Source organism: Salminus brasiliensis, chromosome 22 (assembly GCF_030463535.1).
Source record: "Salminus brasiliensis chromosome 22, fSalBra1.hap2, whole genome shotgun sequence".
NCBI classification, from domain to species: domain Eukaryota; kingdom Metazoa; phylum Chordata; class Actinopteri; order Characiformes; family Bryconidae; genus Salminus; species Salminus brasiliensis.
The window spans coordinates 26,206,624-26,233,859 of record NC_132899.1 but is presented as its reverse complement, the minus strand read 5'-3'; the positions used below and the strand labels follow the sequence as shown (position 1 = coordinate 26,233,859).

At 38.3% G+C, this 27,236-nt stretch overlaps 1 protein-coding gene across 2 annotated transcripts in view; it reads right to left on the bottom strand.

Annotated features, from left to right (window-relative positions):
- pcdh15b (protocadherin-related 15b) overlaps positions 1-27,236 on the bottom strand; it is a 218,693-nt gene that overhangs the window by 133,064 nt on the left and 58,393 nt on the right. For both annotated transcript variants that reach the window (XM_072666593.1, XM_072666592.1), the window contains exons 9-11: positions 26,942-27,112; positions 14,882-14,990; positions 13,276-13,388 (exon numbers count right to left, since the gene is read on the bottom strand). In XM_072666593.1, the coding sequence (XP_072522694.1) occupies positions 13,276-13,388; positions 14,882-14,990; positions 26,942-27,112 (393 nt within the window). The remainder of the gene's footprint in view (positions 1-13,275; positions 13,389-14,881; positions 14,991-26,941; positions 27,113-27,236) is intronic.

The following is a 27,236-nucleotide window of genomic DNA, read 5'->3' as shown; positions in this document are numbered from 1 at the left end:
TATAACAGTAACAGACTGCTTCTAAAAAAAAAATTATTCAAAAATAAAGACCACTTCCTAGCAATGCTGCCTGCACGCTTAATTAGGTGTTTGAAAAAAATGAGGTGGTGACACTATATTTCAAATAATTCAAATAGATTCAACTCAATATTATTTAAATATAACTTAACCTCCTAACCTAAACTTTTAACCTTTAACCCTGACTTCAACTCAGAACCTAAAATCCTATTCCCACATCTAATATTGCAGATATTGCAGATAACTGAGTTGCTAATAAACTGCGCGTCTGTAAATAATGTATAGGAGACTATCAGTACAAACAGCACACTTTCTGTGACAAAGAAATACCAGCGTAAGTAGAAGTTAGCCTCATTAGAACAGCGCTTGTCAGTCTTTGTTCTACAGTATAATCACATTATTATGTCTTTTATATTATATTTTATATTTTTACATTCTTTTACGACAGATGAGTATAAAGGTACACGAATAGCCAAATAAAGTAGTCAAAATACAGAGATTATATCCACAAATAGGCATGCAATATGCCAATCAATCAATCAATCAATGTTCTACAGGCTGGCACTAGTCCTCCTGTAGCCAATCTTCTGTAGCCCGGTTCAGTCAGGGCTAAGGAGGGGATAATGCAGCACCTCATGTGAAGTTCCAGTGCTAGGCCTTGCTGATGACTCAGCAGCAATGCTTTTGAGCTATTGACAGGCCATTTGCGCATTAAGACTGACAGCACTTGACGAAAGTGTAAATATAAGCTGAAACATCTATTCTGACAAAGCACTTCACTCATCCATAGAATATCAAGTATATAAGATTACTCTAGATCGCCCTTGTGGTTGTGTCCAAACCTTACATACCATCTCTTTAGCTAGGACAGCCATGAGCACAGCTATGCTATGCTTTTCTATGCGGCTTCCAACACCTGCTGCTTTGATGTAAACCAGCCGAAAAAGCAGACCTCATCATTTTGTCCTTAAGCTCACCATTTAAGAAAAGTGTTAAAGTAAAATACCAAAGCTAATTATTGCCGTTAAAGAATGCTGGGCATTTTCCGTCCCAACCAACGCCACATGCTCAATATTTATACACCAAAAAAACTTCAAATACTGAATAAGTGCATTCTAGGGAACCTTTAACTTTGGAATGGTGTCAAACACCAAGCCTACAGACATGAGAGCTAGAACAAAAGTCTGATCATAACACAAGGTCTAATTCCAGCACTGTGTGCCTCCAAAGATGAAGACCACACAACACTTCCAACGAACCATTGGAGTGTGACAGAAGTAGATGGCCAGAACTCTTCGCTTAAGTGATTCTGCTGCGTGAGGGGATTACACAAAGGGTTATGGTTGATGGCTGTCTCTCTGTTTCCCTTCTGCTCTTTTTCTATTATGCCCATAAGGCTAATGGTATTTGATCCACCAGGGAATTCAAATGACAGTTACAAGTTGATGGCTGTGGAAGGCAGAAACTATGAGGGTAGTGTATAGATAATAGAGTTTGAAGGGTTAATAATGAAGCTAAGGCTTGGTAGTCCTCCTATTTAAGGTGTGCAGGCAAGACTGACAGGTTTTCATGGAGTTGGCACCAAAGCAAACTTATAATAAAATGCTGGGGGATGGTATTGAAAAGGAGGACACAATGTGATACCTACACTGTTTCATACGGAATAAAGTTAATGTCAGTGCGGATATGACTGGCTGATAAGTATCTATGATGTATACATCCGCAAGGCATAGTAGTATAGGTTACATTTGCACCACGATTAACCCTGCTGAGGCCAATTCAGGGGCTTCCATTGGTCTTTTCATGGCAATGGAATTTGACTGCTGCAGAGTTTGATAAAAGGAAAACCAAATCTTGACTGACTGCACTTGACAGAAGGTGTCAAAGACATAACAACACTCCCAGTGGCAGTAAACTCCTTCACGTTTGCTGTAAGGAATTACTGCTTGGAAATTGAGTTGCCATTTAAGCAAGATTTTGATAGTTTTGTGTAGATATAGTATAAATCATACTAAGCTTTTTTATGCCACGTTTCATGCAAATGTGTTATGTCATGATCACACACGTGCAAAAATAGGGTGCAAAAACACAGAACTGGTATGCATGCATGTTAACCCAGTGCAGAGTAACACCTTAATTAAATTGGGTGCTGACTAATTGGCAAGGCATATGTTCTTCCTTTATCCCTTGTGTGGACAATGCAGACTGAGGTTTGATTCCCATGTGCATCACAAGGGGCAAATGTTTTCGTTTTTCCCCCATGATCAGTATATTGTCCGTGTCAAGCAACATTTTGTAACATTTTTACCTTAAAATAACAGCTCCAGGCAAGACAACGTTTGCAAGATATGCATAACAAACGTTCTGCATACTTTTAAAGTAGCTGTTTGTTGAAGTGTTTAATTTCCTAGATTGTAAATTTAACATGAATACTACATATATATGTATATACATATACATATATATATATATATATATAGCTTTTAACTGCAAATACTACATTGTGCAACATTTAATAGACAGTCATTTCAGCTTAGAGTTCAGTTGCATTTAATACATATTGAGTTGAATGTTCGTTGACTGTCAGATGAGCATCTATGAGGCATCTATAATGGGCCATTCAAGTAAAGTGATACCTAAAATAAATAAAAGCAGATAAAATATAACATGTATTAATACAGAATTCAGTTTATATGGGTGATCATATGGGGAGTATTTTTCTATTGCGTAGACTCTGATTCAGTCAATCAGATTTGAGCTTTTTCACTTTGTTCGATGTTTTATTGGTCCTGTTGTGGGGCTGGGCTAGACATAATTTGCTACTGTCAGCAATCTCGCAATCACGGAGGAGATTAAATCAACGCCACTATAAATGAACTCGTAATTAGGGTCAGAAGAGGCAAGCTCTCAACCAGCAGCCCTGTGACCAACTCCGCAACTGCCCCATTGCACACAACCTCACTCCCTCTCTCCTGCCATACACCTGGATGAAAGTGGCAAACATTTTCTGAACACTACAATAATGCTGAGAAATTAAAGGCTTTCTAGGGTAAAACTCCACTTTAAACATGTTTTTGTTTTCTTTCAAAAGTTCTGTCTTCTTAAATTTTAAAATATGTTTTCAAGAGAATACAGCATTGACATGTTTACGTATACACTTAATCTTAAAATGTCATTATGCAGTTGTTTCATGCACACTGATTATTTCAAATACTGTGATTTCCTGGGATCACATAACTACCACGTGTGTAGTTATGTGACTCCACCCCATTCAGCCCATGACATGGAGGCAACATGGAGAACTTAAACACTGAGTCAATTAAACAATACAAGCACACTGGCAAAGCACTGAAACAATGCACACAGAAGCTACATAGCGTAACTTTATTTTGAAATAACTGTAAAAATAACTGCAATTACTGTCTGTAATTAGTATTACCAGACAGTGCTGTTATCCTCTCTGTGCTGGGGGTGAGCTAGAACTCAAGCTAGTAGAGCTAGTAGAATAGATGGTAATGCCAGTGTGCTAGGGTTAGCTTTGACCCTGGCAGCATCAAAAGGACACCTGTTCGCTTCTCTGACTTTCACTGTCTGGCTCTTCAGCACTACTGATGCACACATGTGCTTAAGATTGCTGTAGAAAACTATGCTCTATATCTGTCAATTATCTGTTGAAGTGGTTGTTGCATTAGCTAGCGGGTTGGCTGCATGTACATTTTTGGGTTAGTAAAGACAGTTACCAGCCTTTATCATTTACTATTTACCAACATGTCATGTCCATTGATCATTAAAATAATCATTTATTTATCGTTAACGAGGTAAAGTGTTCAATTACTTGTGATGTTCATTTGGGGTCATATTGGCCAGCACTATCCTGTTATTTGAAGTCCTGACAGTATTTAGTTTGCAACCGGAAGTAATTATATAACAAAATATAAAAAATATACATATGTATAGATCGGTTAGAAAAATACCATTTTTCCTTTTTAGAATTCATACTAAGGTTGTGTCTCCCGAGACACAAGCTCAATCTGAACCAAAGTGATTTCAAAACCTACACTGCACCAGCAGATTTAAAAGTCACACCCCCGTTGGGCCGTCATATCTGGCACAGGCGCACTGCTTCACATTTAAGCCAAGTTGCTATTTTGGTTGCACTGGTGACATTCAAAATGTGCCAGCACAGTGGATGTAGCAAGATGCTACTTAGCATTACATCTGCATTCAAGGACATATCTGTGTAAAGATATTGGAAATATTTCTGTACACAACTCGTACACAACAATGTCGAAATACTACTTATGGTTACCAAGGCTGCTTGTGCGAACACATTGTTTCTGCATGAATACACAAAAAACTGTTTCTTACCTCCCTACCTCCCTGTTGTTTTAAGATGCTCTTCAGTGTGATTAATCTATGATGTATCTGTGTTTGAATGTGAACAGATAAACAGCAATGCCAGATTTGACAAAATGAAGTCGCTGAGCTCAGTGTTTTTGCAAAATTTACAAGATGGGTTGCTGCTTAAAAGACCATTATAAACTAGGTGTGAAATAATCAGTTAATGAAAACAGTGCTGGTTATTATTAACATCAATTTGTCTTTCCCTTAATAATTGGAGTCATAATTAAGAACTAAATGTGGCACGTAGAAGCATTTTTTTTTTCAATGAGAACGACACTTGAGATGTGTATCGGGATGGGACTAAAATTATTACACTACCGCTGAGCTCACTGAAAAACAGTAGGTGATACTGCCTCAGAGAAGGAGGGGAAAAAAACACAGACATCGCCAATCCGTGCGGAAATGAGAACTGAGAAATCAGAAATCAGAAAGAAACATCTGTGAAAAGTTTATTTACTTAATTAAAAAATGGAACTTTTTTAAAACTCCAAGAGAGTGATGCACTATCCAGAGTGCTGAAGTCTCACCTCGCTGCCAGCTCCAGCACTCATGTTTTTGGACAGCAAGAGCTGTTCTGGGGAAGACCCCAATTACCACTTTATGACTGGTGGCTACTAACCCAGACCAGCAAAAACACACGCTTGGCAAATTGGAGAAGGGAAGAAAGACTCGACACATGCACACATGTATGTTTTTTTCCCCTCTCAAATTCATAAATAATTAAAAAACCCTAAACACACTGCCAGACCCAAGTCTCACAGTGACCAGATAACAAAGCCAGTTCAGCCCTGGTGAATTGTATACATGTGAAGAAAGAAATGTCTGGAGACCACTTGTCTAAAGAGTAGAAAAAGATCTGCCTGAAGAAAATCAAGGACAAGGGTTTGTGGATAGTTCACAAACCTTGTTTACCAGCAAGACCACTTCTACACATCTCAAAAGCCTATTCATAATTGCCCACACTGTTCACAAAAATGTTTTTTTCACTGTCAAAGGGCTGTAAAATGCATTTGTTCTTGACATTACAGAAAAAAGTTCTACCATTCTATAAAATTACAGCAATAAAATATAAATATAAAAATAACATCATTGGCTGTTCAACATTACTTACGAATCCCATAACAACATTCATAAATAGGCCAAAAATGAGATTCTCCATTACAGCTCAATGGCTAAGATTTCCTACTGTATGATCGGTGTTGTTTATTTTATACTGTATATATTTTCATTCATTCAGATGACAACTAAAACAACACATTTGTTAATTGCAAATGTTTAGATAAGTGGAGCAACATGATTTGCAGGCATGTGCTTTAACCAATGAAAGTGCAGGAATGTTTAAAGTAGCTAAATTGTGTATGAAACTTGTACGATTATTTATGACTTAATAGATTTGTTTTAATGATTCACATAAATATCTAGAGATATAATTACTACAATATTTTGATTGGCACTGTTTCTCAATTTCCTTGACTGTAATTGTAAGGTAGGTTTCTTTGATTTGTGTTCTGCCATGAAACACGTGTACAGTCATGTGAAAAACACCCCCATGTGAAGTACACTCTCTGTGAATTATATGGTTTTAAGTATCAGGACATTATAACAAAAACATTAAGTCTGAAAATTAGGTAAATACAACCTCAGATGAACAGCAACACACAAAATATTGCACTGTGATATTATTTAATGAATTAAAATGAAGCCAAAATGCTGAATGTAGTACATTAAAATCTAAAGTACACCCTTACTGCTTCTATAAGAATTAAGTAGCAGCCAGGTGCTGCTAATCAAATGCCCTTGATTAACTGCTATTCAGCAAATGTGACCACCTTTATAAATACAGAACTTTTGGCAGTTTGCTGGTCTGGAGCATTAATGCAATGGAGAAAAGAAATGGGAAAGCCTGGAACGAATTATAAGACCAATGGCAATTTGAATTATTTGAAGTCCATTATTCTACAGTGAGAAAGATTATTCACTAAACATTCTAGACAGTTGTCAATCTGTGGACATCCCAGCAAATTCATCCAAAGGACAGAGCATGCAATTGCAAAAAACCCAAGAACTACAGGATTACTTCAAGTTATTGCTGCTAAAGCTGGCTCTAAATGCTACTGATTAGAGTATACGTCAAAGAGGGTGTACATTGTTTTTCACTAAAAATTACACAGATCTTAGTCCAGAAGAGCAAATCCCAAGGAAACAAACAGCAAAGAGAATATAAAGCCAGAAAAAAAGTAAATTATTTTTGTAGTTATACATGATAGATCAAATGTGTCTTATCCCAAATTAGATGCTACAAAAAGATCTGTTTAATGTACTGCTTATGCTGTCTGTTAACTGAATGCATTTTTGATGTATAAATACTCTATAAATACTAAGTATGTAACTGGTTTTATCCACACGTTTACAACCTTATAATTTGGCCAACCCAACGTTTTCCCTTTTATATCAATAATTTGATGGGTTCTTCTCTGATTGGTAGTTCTACAGCGGCAGACTGCAGTGCCTCACACAGAATGGTTTACACATAGCATAGCTTTATTTTTTAGCAAAACATAAAAATGTCTTCCCAGATAATACTGCTATGCTGTTAGCTTTTACCCTGGAAGCACAGCACAGAAATCTGCTTGCTATGTTGGCTTTCACTTTTACTTTTAGGATTGTGTAGCAACCCTTTTTTCAATATCTGCTTTTCAGAGCTACTGGTGCACACATGTGGTAAAGATTGCAGTAGAAAACTGTCTAAAAGTATCAAAATCATCATATTCTCCCAAAGTGGTCGTTGCGTTTTACTGTGTCACAGCTTTCTTTGTCAAAAGGCTTCCGCTAGCGGGCTGGCTGCATGTAAATTTCAGGGGCATAAACATGCTTCAAGACTGCATTGGTTATGCTGGATTTTCATTTGAAGGAGGAAACAACAGTGATAATGATATTTCACTTCCATGTACTAAACTCTTACTATTCAATTATGCCAAGGTAAATTAAGTTTTTCATCTTAAAGCTTTAAAGAAGAAAATCAAAACAGGACAGTGCAAAGTGGCTTATAGTTTATCAAGTTGGATTCAAGCATGACCGAGATCTTGCGGGACTAAGTTAGGAAATGTGTGGAGAAGAAAAAAAAAAAACACTACGGATCAGGAGTGTAGGAACTGCAGGGTAAATACAGAATTTTGGTGTCACAAGCATGTTTACAGTGTTTAAACCACAATGGATATTGCCCTCCTAGGTGGTTGTACAAGCTTTAAATTCATTTTGAAAATGCTCCCCTGCTTTTGCCAACCAGCAGACAAGTAGAAGAGAAATTCTTTTTGCGAGTTGCACGTCAAACATGGACGCATCCTAAAATAAACATAGTTAGCTTTTTTGTGTGTGTTTGAAGATTTATGTAGTATACAGCGGAATTGTAGCATAGCCACAGTCCTTTGGATAAGATTGCAGAATTAGCAAATAATTATCCTATTAAGGTTAACCTGAGTTCACTAACAACTTGACTGGTATTGGTAATCTTGCAACAAAGATAAAGACTACATTGAACATTCAAATTTTACTTCCAAACTGTCTCCTCCTTTATGTCTCTGCTCTCAATTACGCTTGCTGTGTCCATTATTCTTGCTGTGGTATCCTTACTATGGATTTACTATGGACAGCAGTGAAGAATATGTGGGGAGGAGTTCCTATAAATCTTTACAGAATGAATGACAAAGCACTGTGAGGGTGCCTTCAAGACTTCCCACTTTATTTTCAATAAAGAAATGTGGATGGCCATTTGTTTATATTGGGTAGAGCGCTCGGAGCGACAGCAGATCCATTGTTATAGATTATAACCACGGCATTAATAAACACAGAAAATTAGTATTATAATACGCACAAATAGAGGCTGTCTCAATAATTGGAAAAAGAGGCGGATTATGCTTGCACAACAGTGTTATGAACACAACACAAAAAAGATCAGAGTGTTGTGAGGCACCATGTAACTAAATATTCACCAGTATTTCATAAAAGAGACCTACGTCTGTGGTCTGCGCTGAATTAAAAACAAACACCCACCCAAACATCCATACCTCTGCTCTTACCATTTTATAGAGAAGAAACCAACAGTGTAATAAACTAACTTTTGAAAGTAGGTGTTACAAAATAAGGTGGGTAGAATCAGACTGCTTGCATTTTGTAGGTCCTTCAGACAATATTACCATATTTAATATATTTATATTATTATTAATATTATTAATATTATTATTATATAATCATATTTAAACCTGTCCATATTCATCCATAATGTTTGGACTTTTGCAATGTCTTGCTGGAATATCTGCTGTTTGTTGCGGAACAGACAGGATAAAAACATCAAGCGTATGACATATGCGAATGTAAGTGATTTATTTTTATTTAATTTTATTTGAACACATTGCTTTCTGGCATCAGGGGTGTTTTGCTTGTAAATGACTTGATGTACTTCTGCGATAAACAAATTTTAAGTGCAGCACTGTTTAAATCATTGTGTTATTTGGGTTTACAGCATTAAATTTGTGTCATTAAATTACATGCCTTTTACTTACAGACCACAACTGAAATTACATCTTTCATTTAATTTTATTAATGAATAAATACTGAAATAACATCAACCTGGATTGACTGTGACTGACTAGATAGTTAGCATACTCTCATTTCACTCCTTCAGAAAATACTTTATTTTTGCATGCCAGTTTTACTGCAGAGTTGACAGTGGTCTTTCACCCAGAAATTTCAAGCATTGGCTTTGCGGTCAGAAAATAACCTCTAATGAAGGGCTAAAATGAGTTGTGTGTTACAGATTGGTGCTACAACCTTTAATTATACACCAGTAAGGTTGAGCTAAAAAGCATTTTTAATAAAGCAGCCAGTGTGTACACACACATACACACACATGCAAACACTAAGAATCTCCAGTCCCCCACTGTGCAACACCAACTCAGCATGTACATCACCCATGTAGCAAGGTTGCATAGCTACATATCTCAGGATGCAGCTCTGCTTCTTTTCTTTGATCTTGTGAGCATCTACAGGCAAAGCTTCCAGCTGGAGGGGTACTATTTCATCCACATATCAGCTCATGTCCACACAGACCTGATCTTGGGGGCATGTTCTTTATGGATCATTACATTACACCACCCAGTGCTACACTCCACTCTTGCCAAAACATCAGTGCAAATCTATGCACCACAACTCGGTTTCGGCACTGCTGGATCAATAGATTGGTCTCTTTTTCTCTCGTCATCACCATTGCATGTTTTGTATTTAGTGTTTCTGTTTGTATGATGTGTCCTGCTTGTGAGTAGCATTTGTTAATTATTGTAAATCATTTGTAAATCAAATCCCGACCCTGGCTTTTGCAATGCTGCTATACAACCATGGCCAAAACACTGACCCCTGAACTTTCAGAAAACTCAGCACTCCTCCCAAAACATTGTTGGAATTACAAATGCTGAGACCATGTTCTTTCTTTTGAAGGTCTCATTTTGTTTTCTGTAAATATAACAATGATATGCTTTACCAAAAAGCTCTATTTTGTTCCCATTTGTCCACAGGGTGTTCTCCCAGAAGGACTGTGGCTTCCTCAGGTTAGTTCCGACTTTTTATTTTTCTGTGACAACAGTGGAGTTCTCCTGGGTCTCCTACCACAGCACCCCATTTCATTCAGATGGCAATGGATAGTGCAGGCTGACTCTGTTCTACCTGGCTCTGCAGGTCAGCTTGACGTTGTTTGGAAGTTGATTAAAGTGCTTTTAGCCACAATTGAACAAAACCTTGCTGCCGTGTACCATCTATTTGTTTCCTCTGTCCACATCTAGGGAGGTTAGCTACAGTGCCATGGGTCTTAAACTTCTTAATGAAGTTGCGCACAGCTGACACATATACATTTAAGATCTCTTGAAAACTCTGAATGAAGATTTTATACCAAACCAAAGCATTGTTAACTGTATCTGGGAGGAATGCATTTTCTGAAGGAAGTGCAGGGGTGCTAATATGTTTGACCATGACATGTGTACAATGTATAATTCTGACCCTGTGATGATTTTAGAAAAATTAAAACTTGTCTGACAATACAATTTATTCAAAACAATTTATTCTTTCCCAAAAACACATCCATATGTCATAGATGGAGATTTCAAAACCATGGACATATGTAGTTGGTCTGCCTTTTGCCCTCCATTACGTTTTACAGTTAGGACAGTGCAGGTTGCATTTTCCTGGCATCCGTCATTCCATCACTCAAGAGAACACTTTGCCACTTCTCGAGCGTGGTTGTGTTCTTAGCACCGGTATAAGAAACACTTAGCATTGTACAAGGTTAGCATTGCTCAGCCGCTGTGGATGCCACAGACACCCAATAAATGAAGCTCCCCAAGACTAGTGCTTGTGCTAATGTTGTATACTTCCAGAGGCTGTTTGGAATTTGGCAGCAACCAAATACAAAGGATCTTCAGTACAGATCTGAGCCTGGGTGGACTACGGTTTAATGGCTTAGCTGTTGTTGTTCCTACTTCACTAGTTTCCACTTCACTGTAACAATCTTAAGTTAACCAGGGGTGTTCTAGAAGGGGAGAGTGAAGATTTTGGCTGATGCCACAAAAAACACTACCTGCTCATTTGCTGGAAGGTAAGTGCCATGTGGAAAGCAATTGAACTCTTCACTTATTCTACAGCCAGTGTTGATTGCACAGCTGTATCCTTGATTGTATGCACCCGTTAGCAGTGGGTGTGGTGGTTTAAAGCAGCATTATGTAGCATTTTTACCATAAACAGCTTCAAAATCATTGTGATTCTCCACTAACCTGTAATAGGAAGAATAGCTTCTTTGTCATTGCCACTTTAGACTTAAAACACTGGTTACTGCACTTTGGTGAAGCTAGGTAAGATAACACGAGTTTCACAAGAACTGCTCTACCGCCTCAGTCAGCATGTTTTTGGTACTTTCAGTGACAGTTCTGTAGATACAGCTTGTCCAGAAATACATGTAAACGTGTCCTTTGAGGTGGCTCAAAGCGTGAATTACACTTCTTGAATGTAGTGGGAGCTCTGGGGCAAAAAATATGAATTTGCGCATATTGCTGCTTTTCAGGTCAATCTTACTTATCTGAAGATGCACATACAGTGGGGAAAAAAAGTATTTAGTCAGTCACCAATTGTGCAAGTTCTCCCACTTAAACAAATGAGAGGCCTGTAATTGACATCATAGGTAGACCTCAACTATGAGAGACAAAATGAGAAAAGAAAATTCTGAAAATCAAATTGTCTGATTTTTAAAGAATTTATTTGCAAATAATGGTGGAAAATAAGTATTTGGTCAATAACAAAAGTTCATCTCAATACTTTGTTATATATCCTTTGTTGGCAATGACAGAGGTCAAACGTTTTCTGTAAGTCTTCACAAGGTTGGCACACACCGTTGCTGGTATGTTGGCCCATTCCTCCATGCAGATCTCCTCTAGAGCAGTAATGTTTTGGGGCTGTCTTTCAACTCCCTCCAACGGTTTTCTATGGGGTTGAGATCTGGAGACTGGCTAGGCCACTCCAGGACCTTGAAATGCTTCTTAAGAAGCCACTTCTTTGTTGCCCTGGCAGTGTGCTTGGGATCATTGTCATGCTGAAAGACCCAGCCACGTTTCATCTTCAATGCCCTTGCTGATGGAAGGAGGTTTGCACTCAAAATCTCACAATACATGGCCTCATTCATTCTTTCATGTACACAGACCAGTCGTCCTAGTCCCTTTGCAGAGAAACAGCCCCAAAGCATGATGTTACCACCCCCATGCTTCACAGTTGGCATGGTGTTCTTTGGATGCAACTCAGCAACGAGTTGTGTTTGGACCATAAGACATTCTCCCAATACTCTTCCGGAACATCCAAATGCTCTCTAGCAAACTTCAGACGCACCCGGATATGTACTGGCTTAAGCAGGGGAACACGTCTGGCACTGCAAGATCTCCCTGGCGGCGTAGTGTGTTACTGACGGTAGCCTTTGTAGCATTGGTCCCAGCTTTCTGCAGGTCATTCACTAGGTACCCCGTTTGGTTCTGGGATTTTTGCTCACCGTTCTTGTGATCATTTTGACCCCACGGGCTGAGATCTTGCATGGAGCCCCTGATTGAGGGAGATTAGCAGTGGTCTTGTAGGTCTTCCATTTTCTAATTATTGCTCCCACAGTAGATTTATTCACACCAAGCTGCTTGCCTATTGCAGATTCAGTCTTCCCAGCCTGGTGCAAGGTCTACAATTTTGTTTCTGGTGTCCTTCGACAGCTCTTTGGTCTTCACCATAGTGGAGTTTGGAGTGTGACTGTTTGAGGTTGTGGGCAGGTGTCTTTTATACTGTTAACAAGTTTAAACAGGTGCCATTAATACAGGGAATGAGTGGATATGAGTTTATATATGAAATTAGTTTTTCTCATTTTGTCTCTCATAGTTGAGGTCTACCTATGATATAAATTACAGCCCTCTCTCATTTTTTTAAGTGGGAGAACTTGCACAATTGGTGACTGACTAAATACTTTTTTCCCCACTGTACCTTGATGAATGTAGCAGTATCACTTTATGAATGTTGCACTGATCAGGCATCTTACACACTGTGGTACTGATTTTCTCAGCTTGTGTTTAGGACCTTGATTATATATTTGTCCAGATTGACTGCTCTGGTCTTTTTGTGTTTCTAAATCCAGCAATGTACATTAACAACAAATCCTGGATTTGTTTTAATAAACAGATTATGCACTTTTATCCTACTACTGTGCTGGTTCCGACTCATTTCTTCTCACTGCATGATTTATCAGGGACATCCTGATCATGACAGTGTCAGTTTTGCAGCTCTTATTACCTTGATCACCAAGTCGAATCGCTGGTGCTGCTCGCGGCTGACGGGCTGCAGCAATCTCAGCTCGGCCGTGCTACTGTTCAAAGAGAAGTAGTTTGCATAAGATGCAGGTTTTCCTACAGAAAAGACAGGAGAGAGGAACCGATAACACATCAAAATGTACATTTTTTGATTTTTCAATTTTGCCAATGTAAATAGTTCTGTAACAGAAAATAGTCAAAACAATTATTAAACTTGAAAAGACACTTATTATGGATAAGAACAACAACTTTGCCCCCGAATTCACCCCACAGCATCCTTCTTTATGAAAAATGATCAAAGAGAAAAAAAATATACTGAGGAAATATATAAATTGATTAAGTAATAATATGATAAGTAATAAAAGTAATAAAATGATTAAGTAATAATAAAACATTTAGGCAATAAATAATGATACTAATACAGCATCACAAACATATAGTGTTTGTTACTGGGAATAATGAGTAATTCTGGGCTCCACTATTTTTAAAAAGCATTTAATGCCATATTCATTTCAACACAGCAATCACTCACCACAGCCAAAATGAGTGGTTACATGCCACCACACAAAAGCCGGGTTTTCTTTTTTCTTTTGCATACAAAGGCATTTCAAAGCAATCTACATAAGCAAGGAGTATTGGGACATATTACTTAATTAGAGATGGACCAATCAGTGTTTTTGGGGCAAAATATATATATATATATATATATATATATGTATGTGTACTTTTAAAGTTGGTTAGAGTTGAGGCATAAAGGAGATCTAATTTGTTTGAGATATTACTCCTAGCACTGCTAGCTGCCTGGTTTATATTAAGACCTGCTGGATTTGTATTCTTCCCAGCAACTTTAATGATTTATAAACTAATGGCATTATTGTAACATCAGTTATATAACTAAGTAGGGCTGCAAGTGAGAATCACTTCTGTAATTACTTCCTTATACATGACATTGTTGATTAATCTTTCCCATCCAACAACTAACAAGAGGCCAATGTAAAGGTCCAATAATCTAGCAGAAGTATTCGCTGAACAGAAAAACACCTTTTCTTCAGCTTTGTTGGTTTTGAAAAACAGAAGGTCACTGTGGTTCAGGCTTTTTTTCTGACTCTTACACTCTCACCCTGTTGCTCACTGGCTAACCTGTGGGCATACTGGATCAACACAACTCCCCCTCAGTCACCCCTCTGGCCTGCTGTTTTATTGCCAGGGTCTCTTCTCAAAGCTTTGTGGGTGGACCTACAGCTCCCCTCCCACTGTACAGAGACCTGTCTTGCTCATTTAGAAATGTTTCCTCCCGAGAAAGACCTTAACCCTGCAGCACAGCTCCAATAGAGGTGCCAGAGACAGGCATGATGCCAGTAATGATCCTGGGTAGACCTACACATAAATCGTTTGCTCTTTGGTCCATCCTGTTTCATGACCATTGTTACATACTCCTACTCCTAAACATTTACAAATAAGAATAAGCCTACTAGTGTTACACATGCACATACACATCTACCACAGAAACATTCATCTCTGAAGCCATCACCAAAATCTGACAACCCTGGTCCCACCACCACCGCACAAACAGCCTGACAAAGACTTACCAATGAGGATGGAGTAAATGATGCCTGGACGATCAGAAGGAGGCTGGATGTTCCGGTCCTGGTCCACAGCCTGGATGGGAGGGGTCACGTTCACTGGGTTCGCCCGGCTCTGTTGGAAACAGGGGAAATAAAGAGGCTTGTTTTCCTGTTTGTAGCTATTAAACAAGACTTGAGGAACATTTTCGTTTATTTTTCTCATCCCGCTGAGATGAAAGGCTGGAACACAAAGTCACCAGTGATTAAAATCTTTTTTTCTGTTTGCTGCGAAGGTACTTCTGCACCTTTGATTCAAACAGCAGCAACAAGGACATTACAGCACTGCACTGTCATCTCCAAGGCTGCACAGCTAACACATGCAAGGTTCCTACAAAATCTCAGTAAAAAATAAGACTGCTTGATAAAATCTAAGCAATACAATAGCGTAGAAATAGAAACACTTACAATAGGAGAACATACTGCCTGTCAAAAGTCAAGAGACACTTTTCCCTGAAAAAAAGACCTAAAAATAACTATATCATGAACCAGATACTGGCTATCACTACAAGTATAGTGTGAAGCACTCAGATTTATTTTAGTTATGAAATGTTATACGCTGTAAAATGCAATTCACTATAAAATAACTCATATTAATATTGAATAATAACAACAACAACAACAATAATAATAATAATAATAATAATAATAATAATATAAATGGATAATAAAAAATACAAAATAATAATAGGCAGATCTCAAGTGGAGGCCAACTGCTGTGTCCAACACAAATGGGCGAATATGACTGCCTTATCACACCAGAGCTTACTTAATTAATTTGCATGAATCTTAGTATTCTTTGCCAGACTCACAAATCTGGTGAATTATAATTATATCTGGTAAGTTATCATTGTTGTGCTGTTTATTTACATGCGCATAAAGTTCAAAGTACAACATTCTGTTTAACATTTTAAGATAAGTGCATTATGTTTTGCATTTCAGAGTAAAAATTTGAATCACATGTATCAAACCATACATATATACCAGATATTTGACAGCAATACTCAAGCCAAAACCTCTTTCCTATCACCTATTTGAGCTTTGGAGGACTTCTCCCTCTCACCTTTTCTGCATGGCTCTGCAGAATCACAAACACCAGGTTTGGGTGCAATTTTGGCCGCCAGTAAATAAGCAGCTCATCTATAATTCAGCCTGCCCTCGGAAAACCTAAAACGACACCCATTAAAAAGGGAAAGCGAGGGTGAACCAAGGGATAACCGGGCCAAGAAAAAAAAAAAACTGAAGCTTAGAAGAAAGCTTCTCAGCAAGTCAGCAACGAGCAGGCCCATGCTAATCCTCAGTGCTAAGTGCATCTCAAGACAGCTGCAGCCATGCCATATGCCTGTGAGAGAGGCGGGCATTAGTGACAGACGCTGACGACCAAATTCCCTGACAAGCTTAAATGGAAACTTAAGGCAGGGAGACCACTGGGGCATTGTCATAAAGGAAAATGGTGGGTTTAAAATGCAAACTTGGTTATGCATGGAATCACATTGTGAGGGTTGACAATAGCATGATTCAACTGCGTAAATGCAGTGTGATGTGCATATTAGAGACCATGCTATTGGTTACATTAATCATAACAATAACATAAATTTCAGACTGTAATTCAGCCACACACAACTTACAGCCTGTTTTGAAATCACAGTTTCTCCAGTGTCACAGGAGCCAAATTATTTACAAATCTCCACCAATTCAGCCTACTGGGTTTACCTTTGCCCATCCACACTGTAGCTCCCAGGAGTATTTCAGTGTAATTTGAAATAGGCACAAGACCAATACAAGACCAAAGCCTGCATCATAATCTTTTTGCAACATAATTCGCTGTAACGTAAGTGCACCTGGGAAAACTATAAATTACAAGAAAAAAATGATTACCTAACCTTAAATGGCCAATAACAGTCAAAGGATCTCATTAACTCTTTTCTCATAGCTTGTATAAAGAAGTGGAATTTGGTTGAAATGTGGACTCTTTCAAAGAATATATTTGTGTTTGTAACTAATTATATGGCTACATTTAGTGTTTTATGCTCCACAGAGCTGTGAACATTCCTCACTTCAATAAGTTCGGAATAGTTTACCTAGTTTGCACTGACTTCAAAGGAGTTACTAAATACAATTGTAGGCTCCAACAAGTCTTTAAGCTTAAGAAGAGGTTAAACGTTAGTATAAAATTTCAGTATCAAACTATTGGAGCATGTAGTGCATCAAATTAATCATTTATATTTTAATATATCCTTCATGACAAAATAAACTATATGTATATAGTTATATATACATACTGTATACACAATATACATAATGCTAAGTGTCAATAAACAAAACCATCAGAGCCTGGTATGCATCATGCTCATTCATGATACATGGTGACTAATATGTTTTATTCGTTAGTAAAAATTACTGCTAGGTGTCAAGTTGAAGAGAAATGTGTTATACTATCATGATTGCTTTCTTTTATTTGTATTTGTCTGGGCAAGAACTTTGATTATGGTAATACATTCTATTTATTTAAAGCCACTTAACACAGCTGAATCAATAATTTAGATCCAATTAAAAGCTCCACTGTGCTCCTTTGACCTCATCCACTCAAAACAGAGACATTTGACCAGATACACATGTATCTAGTGAAAGAATGATGCCTGGAAGCCTCTGGCTCTGCTTGCTGCATCTCCAAGTGTAATAAGTAGCAGCTGCAGCAGCTGACTTTAGACCAGCCTGGTTGAAATGCATCTCTGCAAGGCACTGCGTAATCCCCATCTCCTGCAATTACAAAGCCTGCTGTAAATCACATATCCTGCTGAGGACTCCAAGTCCAGATTGGCCACGATGCCCTCCCAATCACTCTTTATCTACAAAAACACTGGGCCAGTCCAGCCCAGGAAGGAGCGTGATTTACTGTTTAAAACCACCTGACACCACTGCCCACGCAATTAGTCACTGCTTAAACTCAACTAGTTTAAACTGGCCTGCGTTTGTCTTTGGATGAAACGTAACGTCTATATGAAGACAAGTGACTTTGCTTTTCTGGCTACACAATTGTAGAGTAATGCTCGCTGATTTGGTTTGGTGTGAGAAATGAACACAATAAAAAGTAATGAGACAAAACAAGCATCGCTGACTGGGGGATTACCCTAATCAATTTCTCAACAACCAATAAATCCTCATTTGAAAAACATGCAAATGAATCTTTTCCCACTTTGTTCTCTTGATAACAACCATTCCTGACAGAGAAGCTCAGTAATAACGCCTAAGCCGTAAACGTATGTCCAACTTAAGCAGCTGAGAGGTGACACTTTTGTAGCCACACTTTTGCCACATTTAAATCTCTGCAGTAACAGTATCATGCGGGCTGAGATGCTCGATTGGTTTGACTATGAGAAAGAAGCTCGCCAATCTGCAACTTTGCTCGCTAATTAGCAAGGATGGCATCTCAGGATAACAAGGGCAGAAGTAATGGCCTGAGTTTCACCTCCTATCTTTCTGCTCAAGAGCACCAGTGGCTGAAAAGTGCCAGCAGCTTCCTTGGTTCAAAAGACTGCAACACTGAAACAAATAGCGCTTTGAGTTTTACATAATGGAATGTGTCAATCAATTACACCGAACCAAATGTACTACATTAACACAATTCTAGCCAGAAGATGGAAGCAGTAAGACAGCAGTAAACTGAGCAGTAAATGCAACATATTGCACCCAATTTGAAACATCATGTAAAAAAATCACTTAATTCCACTAGAGATGCCGGGACCGGATAGCTTCCATACCTGCAGTGGACCACACCAGAGAATTCCAGACCACTGCTTTCAGGAGGATCAAAGATCGGTGCTCTGGACTGCTCCTGGTACTCCAACTGTACCAAACCTGCGGAGCAAGCTTTCACCTACAGTAAAAACGCCCTAAAATTGTGTAAAACAAAATATATTACTCTAATCTTAACTTAAATGTTAGAAAGAATGTCTCATCTTTAACTTAATGCCTTTTGGAGATCAGTTCATCTTCTACTCACATTACTACTCACAGTAACAGCAATGTTGAGCTTCAAAATAAAAAAAATAAAAAAACATAAAAAGGAAGCCTTGCACTTGATTATTCTTAAAAAGTGATTAAGACAAACCGGGATGATTTAGTCAAGGTCTAAAGACTAGTCCTGAGTACTAAAACAATATATAACCAACATCAGAATAAAAGCGCTGTGAAAAATGCTTAATTCACTCCTGGTCACTGTTTAAAGTAACTAGCACATCTAAAATGATCTATAAAAGATTATGATGTATAATACAAAAATGAAAGTGCCTAGGAAAAATGCTTACTGCCCAATAATGTAGCAATGGGAAGCCAGTTAATTAACAACTTCTAGCTTGACAAAGCTTTATAAGGACATCATGAACCCCCGCATATTGAACTGTCACTGTTAGAAACGATTTCATCTAGCTCTCTGAGTTTTATTTGTAACTTTGGAACATGAAGCTGTTAAATGTGATCTGCTGTACTGACACTACATTAGACCTAAAGAACTATCATGAACAGCTTTGTGCTTGAGGTCTTTATGTTACAGTACTCAATAGCTTTTATGCAAATTACTGCAGTTTTGATAGGATGCCCTACACTAGAGTTCCCTCGTGTCCAATTAAGCGAGCCACAGTGTGGGAATGCTGTGGGAGCCTTGAAAACAGGTGGACAAAAAGAGAGTTTGGCAACGGGCTGAGTTTAAGAAAAAGGGAGCACAAGCCAACCTAGATGAACCAGTCTGCTAAATGTGCCTGAAAACAGTCCTGACCCCCAAACTATTCCATTGACTTTTTGCTCTCAGATATGAGGATTTATCCTCTACACACGTGTGAAATGAGCCTCACTTAGCTGGAACATGGTCTGCTAGCTAACTTGTCTAAGCCTAGAGAGCCAGCTATGAGCCAGCTTCTTTCAACAGCAGTTGCTCAATCCGAGTCATTCTCATGTAAACGTTTATACGTGCTTTCAGTCAGAAAGCCAGACTTGAATCTGTTCTGTGATGAGCAGAGAGAGTTATCTTGCTAACAAAGCTAATGCTTACCAGTTTCTCTCCCCTGATTCAGCGCAGTTTAACATTTGTAACTGTCAGACTGACGGTTTAACATATATTGAATGAATTATTTCAAATTCGGTGCCCAGTTTTACGCCTTCCCCAGTCATGCAGTAATACTGTATACCTGTAATATTTTGAGAAAGTATGAAACAAGTGGATACCACCCAACCTTACCCTACTGCTAAAAAACAGTAATGACCTGTTTGTCTTGATCTTGGAGTAAAGTGGACTTTGTTCTCACAACCATTTAAGTTTATGTGTTAGTTTGCTCTTTTTTCAGTGCTAGAGCACAGCTATGTAAAATAATTTTTATAAATAAAAACATTTATTTTACAAATGAGAGAATAATGTCATCTTTCATGACGTGAGCCTTTTAAATCAAGTTGGTAATGTAGGACAAAGGGTAACATGAAGAGTGGTAGAGAGAGTAAGAGGGGCAGGCCATGGCCATGCTCCTGTGTGTGCAGGATAACGGAAATGGCACTGGGAGTAAAACGAAGAGCAAACATTTGTGTTTAAAGGTTTTCGTGTGTATAGTGCAGAATTCAAGCACAAGCAGAGAAACACCCCACCAGCTCCTGCCAGGCCGAGCAGGCCTATCGGAAAATCAACAAGAGGCCTCGAGACTTGCTTAATATCTAGCTAGATGCATGCACACACAAATAAACACACAAACCAGACTGCTTAGTCAGAAATGGAGTGGCTATGCAGTCTGGTTGCTATGGCTCGGAGGTGAAAGGCAGGCAAACAAAGTGGAGGCTCATCAGCGCTGCTGTCCCCATTTCACCGCCCGCCCTCCAGCGTCTCGTCTGCCCCAGACCACCTCCGGCCCGCTTATCACAGAGACACCATTCACCTACACAACGCGGCTGTTATTTTCTAATGCAAATCACCAGTCTCCACCAGTCTGGCCTGCCTTACTCCACCATTAGTTTAGTTTAACTCTAATAACTCTCTAATGGCTCATCATTTTACAAACATTACAAACTTACAATATATGGCCAAAAGTATTGGGACACCGGCTAACTTCTTGTTTATTCCAAGAGTATTAAAAAAGCATTTTGGAGCACTGCTGTGAGGATTTTATTACATTCAGCAACAAGAATGTTAGTGAGGTCAGGATGTTGGATGATTACCACCTCAAACTCATCCCAAAAGTATTGGCTGGAGCAGCAACCATCATTCCAGAAAACACAGTTCAATAGCGCAGCGCTGAGGGGCTTTATACCCCTCTAGCACAAGCCTGGCATTAGGCATGGTGCCAATAGGTTCATGTTTATCTGTCCTATTTTATTGGTAATACATCTGTACTGAGACTAGACAAGCTGTGTTTTGTGTGCATTTGCACATCTGTGTCAGTAATGGGTCCAATCTAAAGTAGCAAAATGCATTGCTTAGAAGGGGCGTCTACAAACATACACAACACATGCAGTGCATCATTGATTATGCTATTATATCACTGCATTATTATTATTATTATTTTGACATCCAGTCCTCTGATAGTCAGATCAATGCATTTGTACATCCCCAGTATTTACGGTATGTGCCTAAAGCAGACATATGTCAAACTGAAGCCGCTATATAATGTATTGGATGTGTGTGTCTACCACCTGTACTGCATTAAGCTGGGTTGTGAGAGAGGTTGAGCGCATCAGGCTCTACGCAGCTTCAGTAGTTTCAATAATCATACATTCTGCAGATGGGGAGAGTGCTTCAAATAGCCTCTATAGCTCAGCGTGAATGGGCAGCAGTCACAGACGGCCGATAACTCCCCCACTTCCAATTACTCCTACTCCGACATCTCCACATTCAAAGTATGGCAGATTTTCCCAGATATATTTGACTCTCTACGAGGCGCTATTGGCGTTAGGAAGCGGGGAGGGGGGGGTTGTGGAAGCAGCAGGGGGTCTGTGCTTCTGCCTCGCTCAAGTTGACCTTTCTGGTTATTATAGCTGCAGAAAGGTACTCAGGCCGTATGCCACGGGGAGAATAAAATACCTGTCAGAGAGGATCAGTTAGCACTGATGAAAACATCTCCACCTTCCCTCCAGTCCACCACTCATGTCTGTCCATTTCTCCAAAAGGTGGGAAAAGATATTGTCCTTCTAAAGAGAAGCTGTATCGTGCATAAGAGCTTCTCGAAGGAGTGAAATATTTGTGCAGAGATAATGAGGGTAGAGTAAACTGGAGGTGGAAAAAGAGAAGGGGAAGAAAGAAATGAAGTGTGTGTGTGCGTGAGGGGGGGGGACTTAACGACGCTTCAGATATCCTGTCGCTCTGGTTATTTCTTTCTTTTATTTCCACTATCGGGGGCCTTCGTTTCAAAACGCCGTCATTTTTATCTCCTGGCAGCAGACGAAGTAATGAAATATATGCTGCATCTAAATTGGGCTGGGCCAGAGGAGCTGATGTACTGTAAAAGCACACTGTAGGGGTGGCACAGGAGAAGGGAAGAAAGGAAACAAGGAAGATAGAGAAAAGAGAAAGAAAGAAGGAAAGAAAGCAAAATAAATAAGAAAAAGAAAGGCAAAAAAAGAAATCTAGAAATCAGGAGAAAAGGGAGAGGAGGGCAAAAAAAAGAACTGAATAAATGGGAAGAAAATTAATAAAAACGAAAAATAGGAATAAAAAGGCAGAGAGGATAAAATAAAAGAGAGAAGAAATGAAAGAAAGAAAGAAAAGAAAAATAGGCATAAAAAGGGAGGATAAATAAATAGAATGAAAAAGTTCAAAAATAAAAACAGAAATAGAAGAAGAAACAACAAGAAAAGATCAAGAAAAAACAACAAGAAAAGTTAAAAGGTTGTAAAAGCAGCAGGTTCTGGATCTTAGAGTCTGGAGGTTGCTAGGCAGAGCAGAAAGCTGTCCTCTCCTTTTCTCCTTAACTTCTGACCAGAGTTAACGATGACCACGCTCAGAATGCTTAATCAAATCAGCCTCCTCTCCCAGCACCTGTAAAACGTGCCCTCGGATGTGTTCACTGCCCAAAAGACCAACAGCCCTAATCACTCAAATAAACATGATTTAAGAGGCTCTTTTTCTGCCACTGATGTCCGGCTGAGTCCAGTCTCAGTCAATCCAATAAAAAAAAAACTCTAATGCACTCACACCTCCACAATAAAAAGGCTGTAAGTGCATCACTAAAGTTAGAAAACTGCCAAAGACAAATCAAACTGTCCTCGAGTTGCAGCGCTACTTCAGAAGATGCGTCAAAGAGCTGTTACAAGCTTTTTTACAAAAGCATCTAAAGATCTGAAGAGCAACAAACACAAAGGAATAAACAAGGCTGAGCTGTAGAACTGCTCACTAACGGAGAGCACACTGTAAAAACTGTAGGGTACAATTTTTCAACTCGAAAATTAATTTTCAATATAACTTAAATACGCAGTGCAAATCCATTTTGCATTTGAAATAGCAACATTTTAGCTGGCCACTACTGAGTGGAAATCTGGAGAACGATATAAGAATCATCCAATTTTTACGAACAAACTGCATGTCATTTGTAATAAGGTGCAAGAAGTGAGATATGGATAATAGTACAAGCTGCAGATGATAAATGAGAAAATGTGCACCTAGTAAAAATATGCTTGAAGCCAGCAAACAAAAAAACCCTCTCTGAAAAAAAATCCTGAAGACCTCAGAAAAAAAGCATGTAAATCTGGCAGGGGGGGGGGGGGAATGGCCCCACAAGCTTTATTTAGAGCCAACGGTTTCAAATGGAAAACGTTGGGAACAGTAGTCAAACAAGAAGTGGACACCCTCCTAATGTCTACCGAGCAAGACAAAAAAATCCTCCAGGAAGCTACAAAGAGCCCAAGATCAACATTAAAAGTACTGCAGATCAGCGGTCTCCAACCTTCCTCCTGGAAATCAATTGTTCTGCAGTTTGCAACTCCAACCCAAACACATCCCATTCAGTGCAATCAAGGACTTAGAAAGTCAGTTATTAGTTGGAACAGAAGGGATGGATTAAGATTAGATCCAAAGTGTGTGGAATAGTAGCTTACCAGGAGTAGGGTTGGAGACCACTGAGCTAGAGGATAGGCTACAGTCTCCAACTACCGCAAGGTCTCTTAAAAATGTAATAGATGAGCAAATACTTTGTGACCTTGTGATACTTGTAGATGAAGCGAATAAAGTTAATCGTAACAAAGGCACATGTGAAGGTCTAGAGTGCAGTATACGTTAAAAGGTAAACAAACAGTCAGTTATTGTCATCAAAATGGTCAACTGTGATATGCTGCAACAAGAGTTTCAACATCAGCCACGGGTCAAAACTGGTGCAAGGTTTGGATTTGGACGCCACGGGTGTGGATTTTTAGGCTACTTTGAAAATGCTGCCTAAGCATTTAACTGCAGGACCAAAAATCAACCTGCATTTTGATTGTATATGTATCCTAAAATATTAGTAGGTGAAATTCTGGACAAATGGACCTGCCGGTCCAGGTAAAGCTCTGGTGGAGAGAGAAAGCTAGATGGTGCAAACATCGACAAAATCGAATTTGGCTTTTTATCATGGCCAATGAGACGTATTTGCGAAATGGCTAGCTTGCTGTTTGAACAACTCTGGCATCAAAGTATGTGGTCACATGGGTCGGAGACACAAAAGGTATGAACATCAAGAAATGCAAAAGGTCCAGTGCCAAGACCAGCCTAGATGACACGTTTGAGACCAACATCATATCATAATGTCATAATGTTTTGGCTCATCTGTGAATATAGAAAGCTTGTGGCTCCATCACAATCATTTTGTGTTACATTGCACATTGGACACCTGGAAAAACACAATTTCATTTAGCTATGCATTCCTGCTGTATAGTCTAAATGACGATAAAGTTCACTTTGACTTTGACAACACAAGATAATGCAAACACCACCAATCAATTCCATATACCTCAGCAAACCAATTGTACCTTTAAAAAAGTGTACTATTTTCTGAGTCTGACTGAAAAATATTTTTCCAACAGGCCCACAGTATTCATTCTTTCGCTAAGTGTAAGAATGTAATCTTTTAACAGCCCACCTCCTGCTATGCTATTGTCAACAGGCCACATCTAATCGCGGGGGATCTTTTAGGTGAAAGCTTCTGAAAAGAATAAAGTCACCAGGAAGGTTTTAATGAAAGTGCTATATAAAGTGAATAGAATGAACCACATCACTGTATATCACCAATGTATTTCCTTGTGTATTTAAAAGAGAGCTGAAGATTGCTGTTGTGTTGTGTGGAAAATATAACGATTTTTGGAAAAGGGGTTATTTGATAAGACTTAATGCTGTAGCTAGGCTGCCAGTTTCTGACTGGACATCATCACCTTGCAGCTGAGCAAAATACACTTTATAGGCAACATTCTAAAATTAAACTAGAAAAACTGATTTATATTTAGGGGTCATTTCGGCATTTGAGGACAATGTCTGTCCCACTGAATTAATTAATGAATTAAATATATATTGTTTACAAAAATACAGAACATGCTACACAATTCCTACATGATCTTTGGCAAGAAAGGCACTCACTATTTTATAGTATTTTAATTTTTATTTGTTTTCCAAAAGTGACAATTGCTATAAAATGACATGCCCCTGAGCATCAATAACTAACATTTCTACCTTAAAATGAACTAATAAATAAATCATGAAAACTAAAAACTTAATTTAGGTATAGGTAAAGGTATATAAAGTATATTCACATATACTAAACGCTGAATGCAATATTATATTATTAGCAAATTAAACAATTAATTAAAATGCTTTAAAAAGTTATAAATATGTATATATATATATATATATATATATATATAAACTTTTTATAACATTTACTTTTAGTAAATATAGCTGCAGTGCCGTTTTAGAAAAAGCTTAAATGTTTCATTTGATTAATACATTGACAGATTTGATTGATAAGTTTGCTTTGTGAAATGCCATAGAACCCAACCATGTCAACTCTGTTATCATTGTCACCCATGTTTGAACAGTCTACAGTCTGTTATTTACAAATATTTAAGAAAATAATATATTTTATCAATATTCACAAATATATTTTTGTAATAAAGGGGAATATTCATCAATTCATTTATTTCTTTGTAAATGAAATTTTATTCTTAAAGAAAAAGAGAATCAAATGTGTGCTGCTGCTATGTATAAATATAACTATGAAAAATAGCTTCTGATACATTTCTTTTTTGCACTATTACTTGTTATTTACTTGGGGACCAATAAAGTGATATAAAAAAATGTTGTCTGATATCTGAAAGTGATATCTGAAATGTCCTCCAATGCTAAAACAAACCCATAGTAGGTATATTAAACATATATTTGGTCCATGACAAAACATAAATGGTGCGTAGGGCTAGACAAATGGATGGCTGCTTTTAGCTTATAACATTAGACAGTAGACCATATAACAATAGCAAACCATTCCATTCCAGCAGCACCAGAAAGTCCAGACGTACCCTGATATGTACAACTACACCTTACAGAAACATTATATAGGAATTTCACCTTAGAATAACAGCTTCAAAATCAGATGGTACACTGACTGTAACAAAGAGAATGAAGTCCACTCTAGGCCAGAACTATGGAGCTGCATGAGAACTGTGTGACACTGCGTAACCAAAGCCATATTTGTGTAAAACCTTGTAATAAGACTCTACCACATCCAGTCAACCTGGTTCTTTTACTTCAAATGCATCTTTAGATGTCTATTACCATAATTTTCCTTGAGTATATATTATTCCTATTACACATTTACATAGTATTTACAAAGTTTATTCCACATTCTTTAATGAATTACATTTTTTCTTAAATTTAAAATTTTTCATAACAAAATGTGTTCTACTGGTATTGCTTGAAAATGAGAATCCACATTTCTCCACTTCAAAGTACTATAAAATAATTATACTGTGTTATTGCTAATACCAGCAATATGGTCACTTGGAGGATGGTCTAAAAAGGGAATAGAGAAGACTTACTGGGTCTGCCAGCTCCAGAACTGTGGCTTTGTAGGTCAGTGGCTTGCAATCACGAGTATTGTCCACCAGGTTGCAAGGCAGGAACATGGGGCCCAGGTCATCCCCATCCAGAACGTCCACAGTCAGCGTGGTGGTGGCAGTAAGCCGGTCTTTTGGGTAAGGAGCCCGGTCCTGCAAATAAACTCACTATGTGAATTTCACCACCATTCAAAGTTTATTATTTTGTACAATTTAGAATTTGTATTGAACCAAATTAACAGTAATTGACTTCACTTTTTTATGTTTTATTAACAAA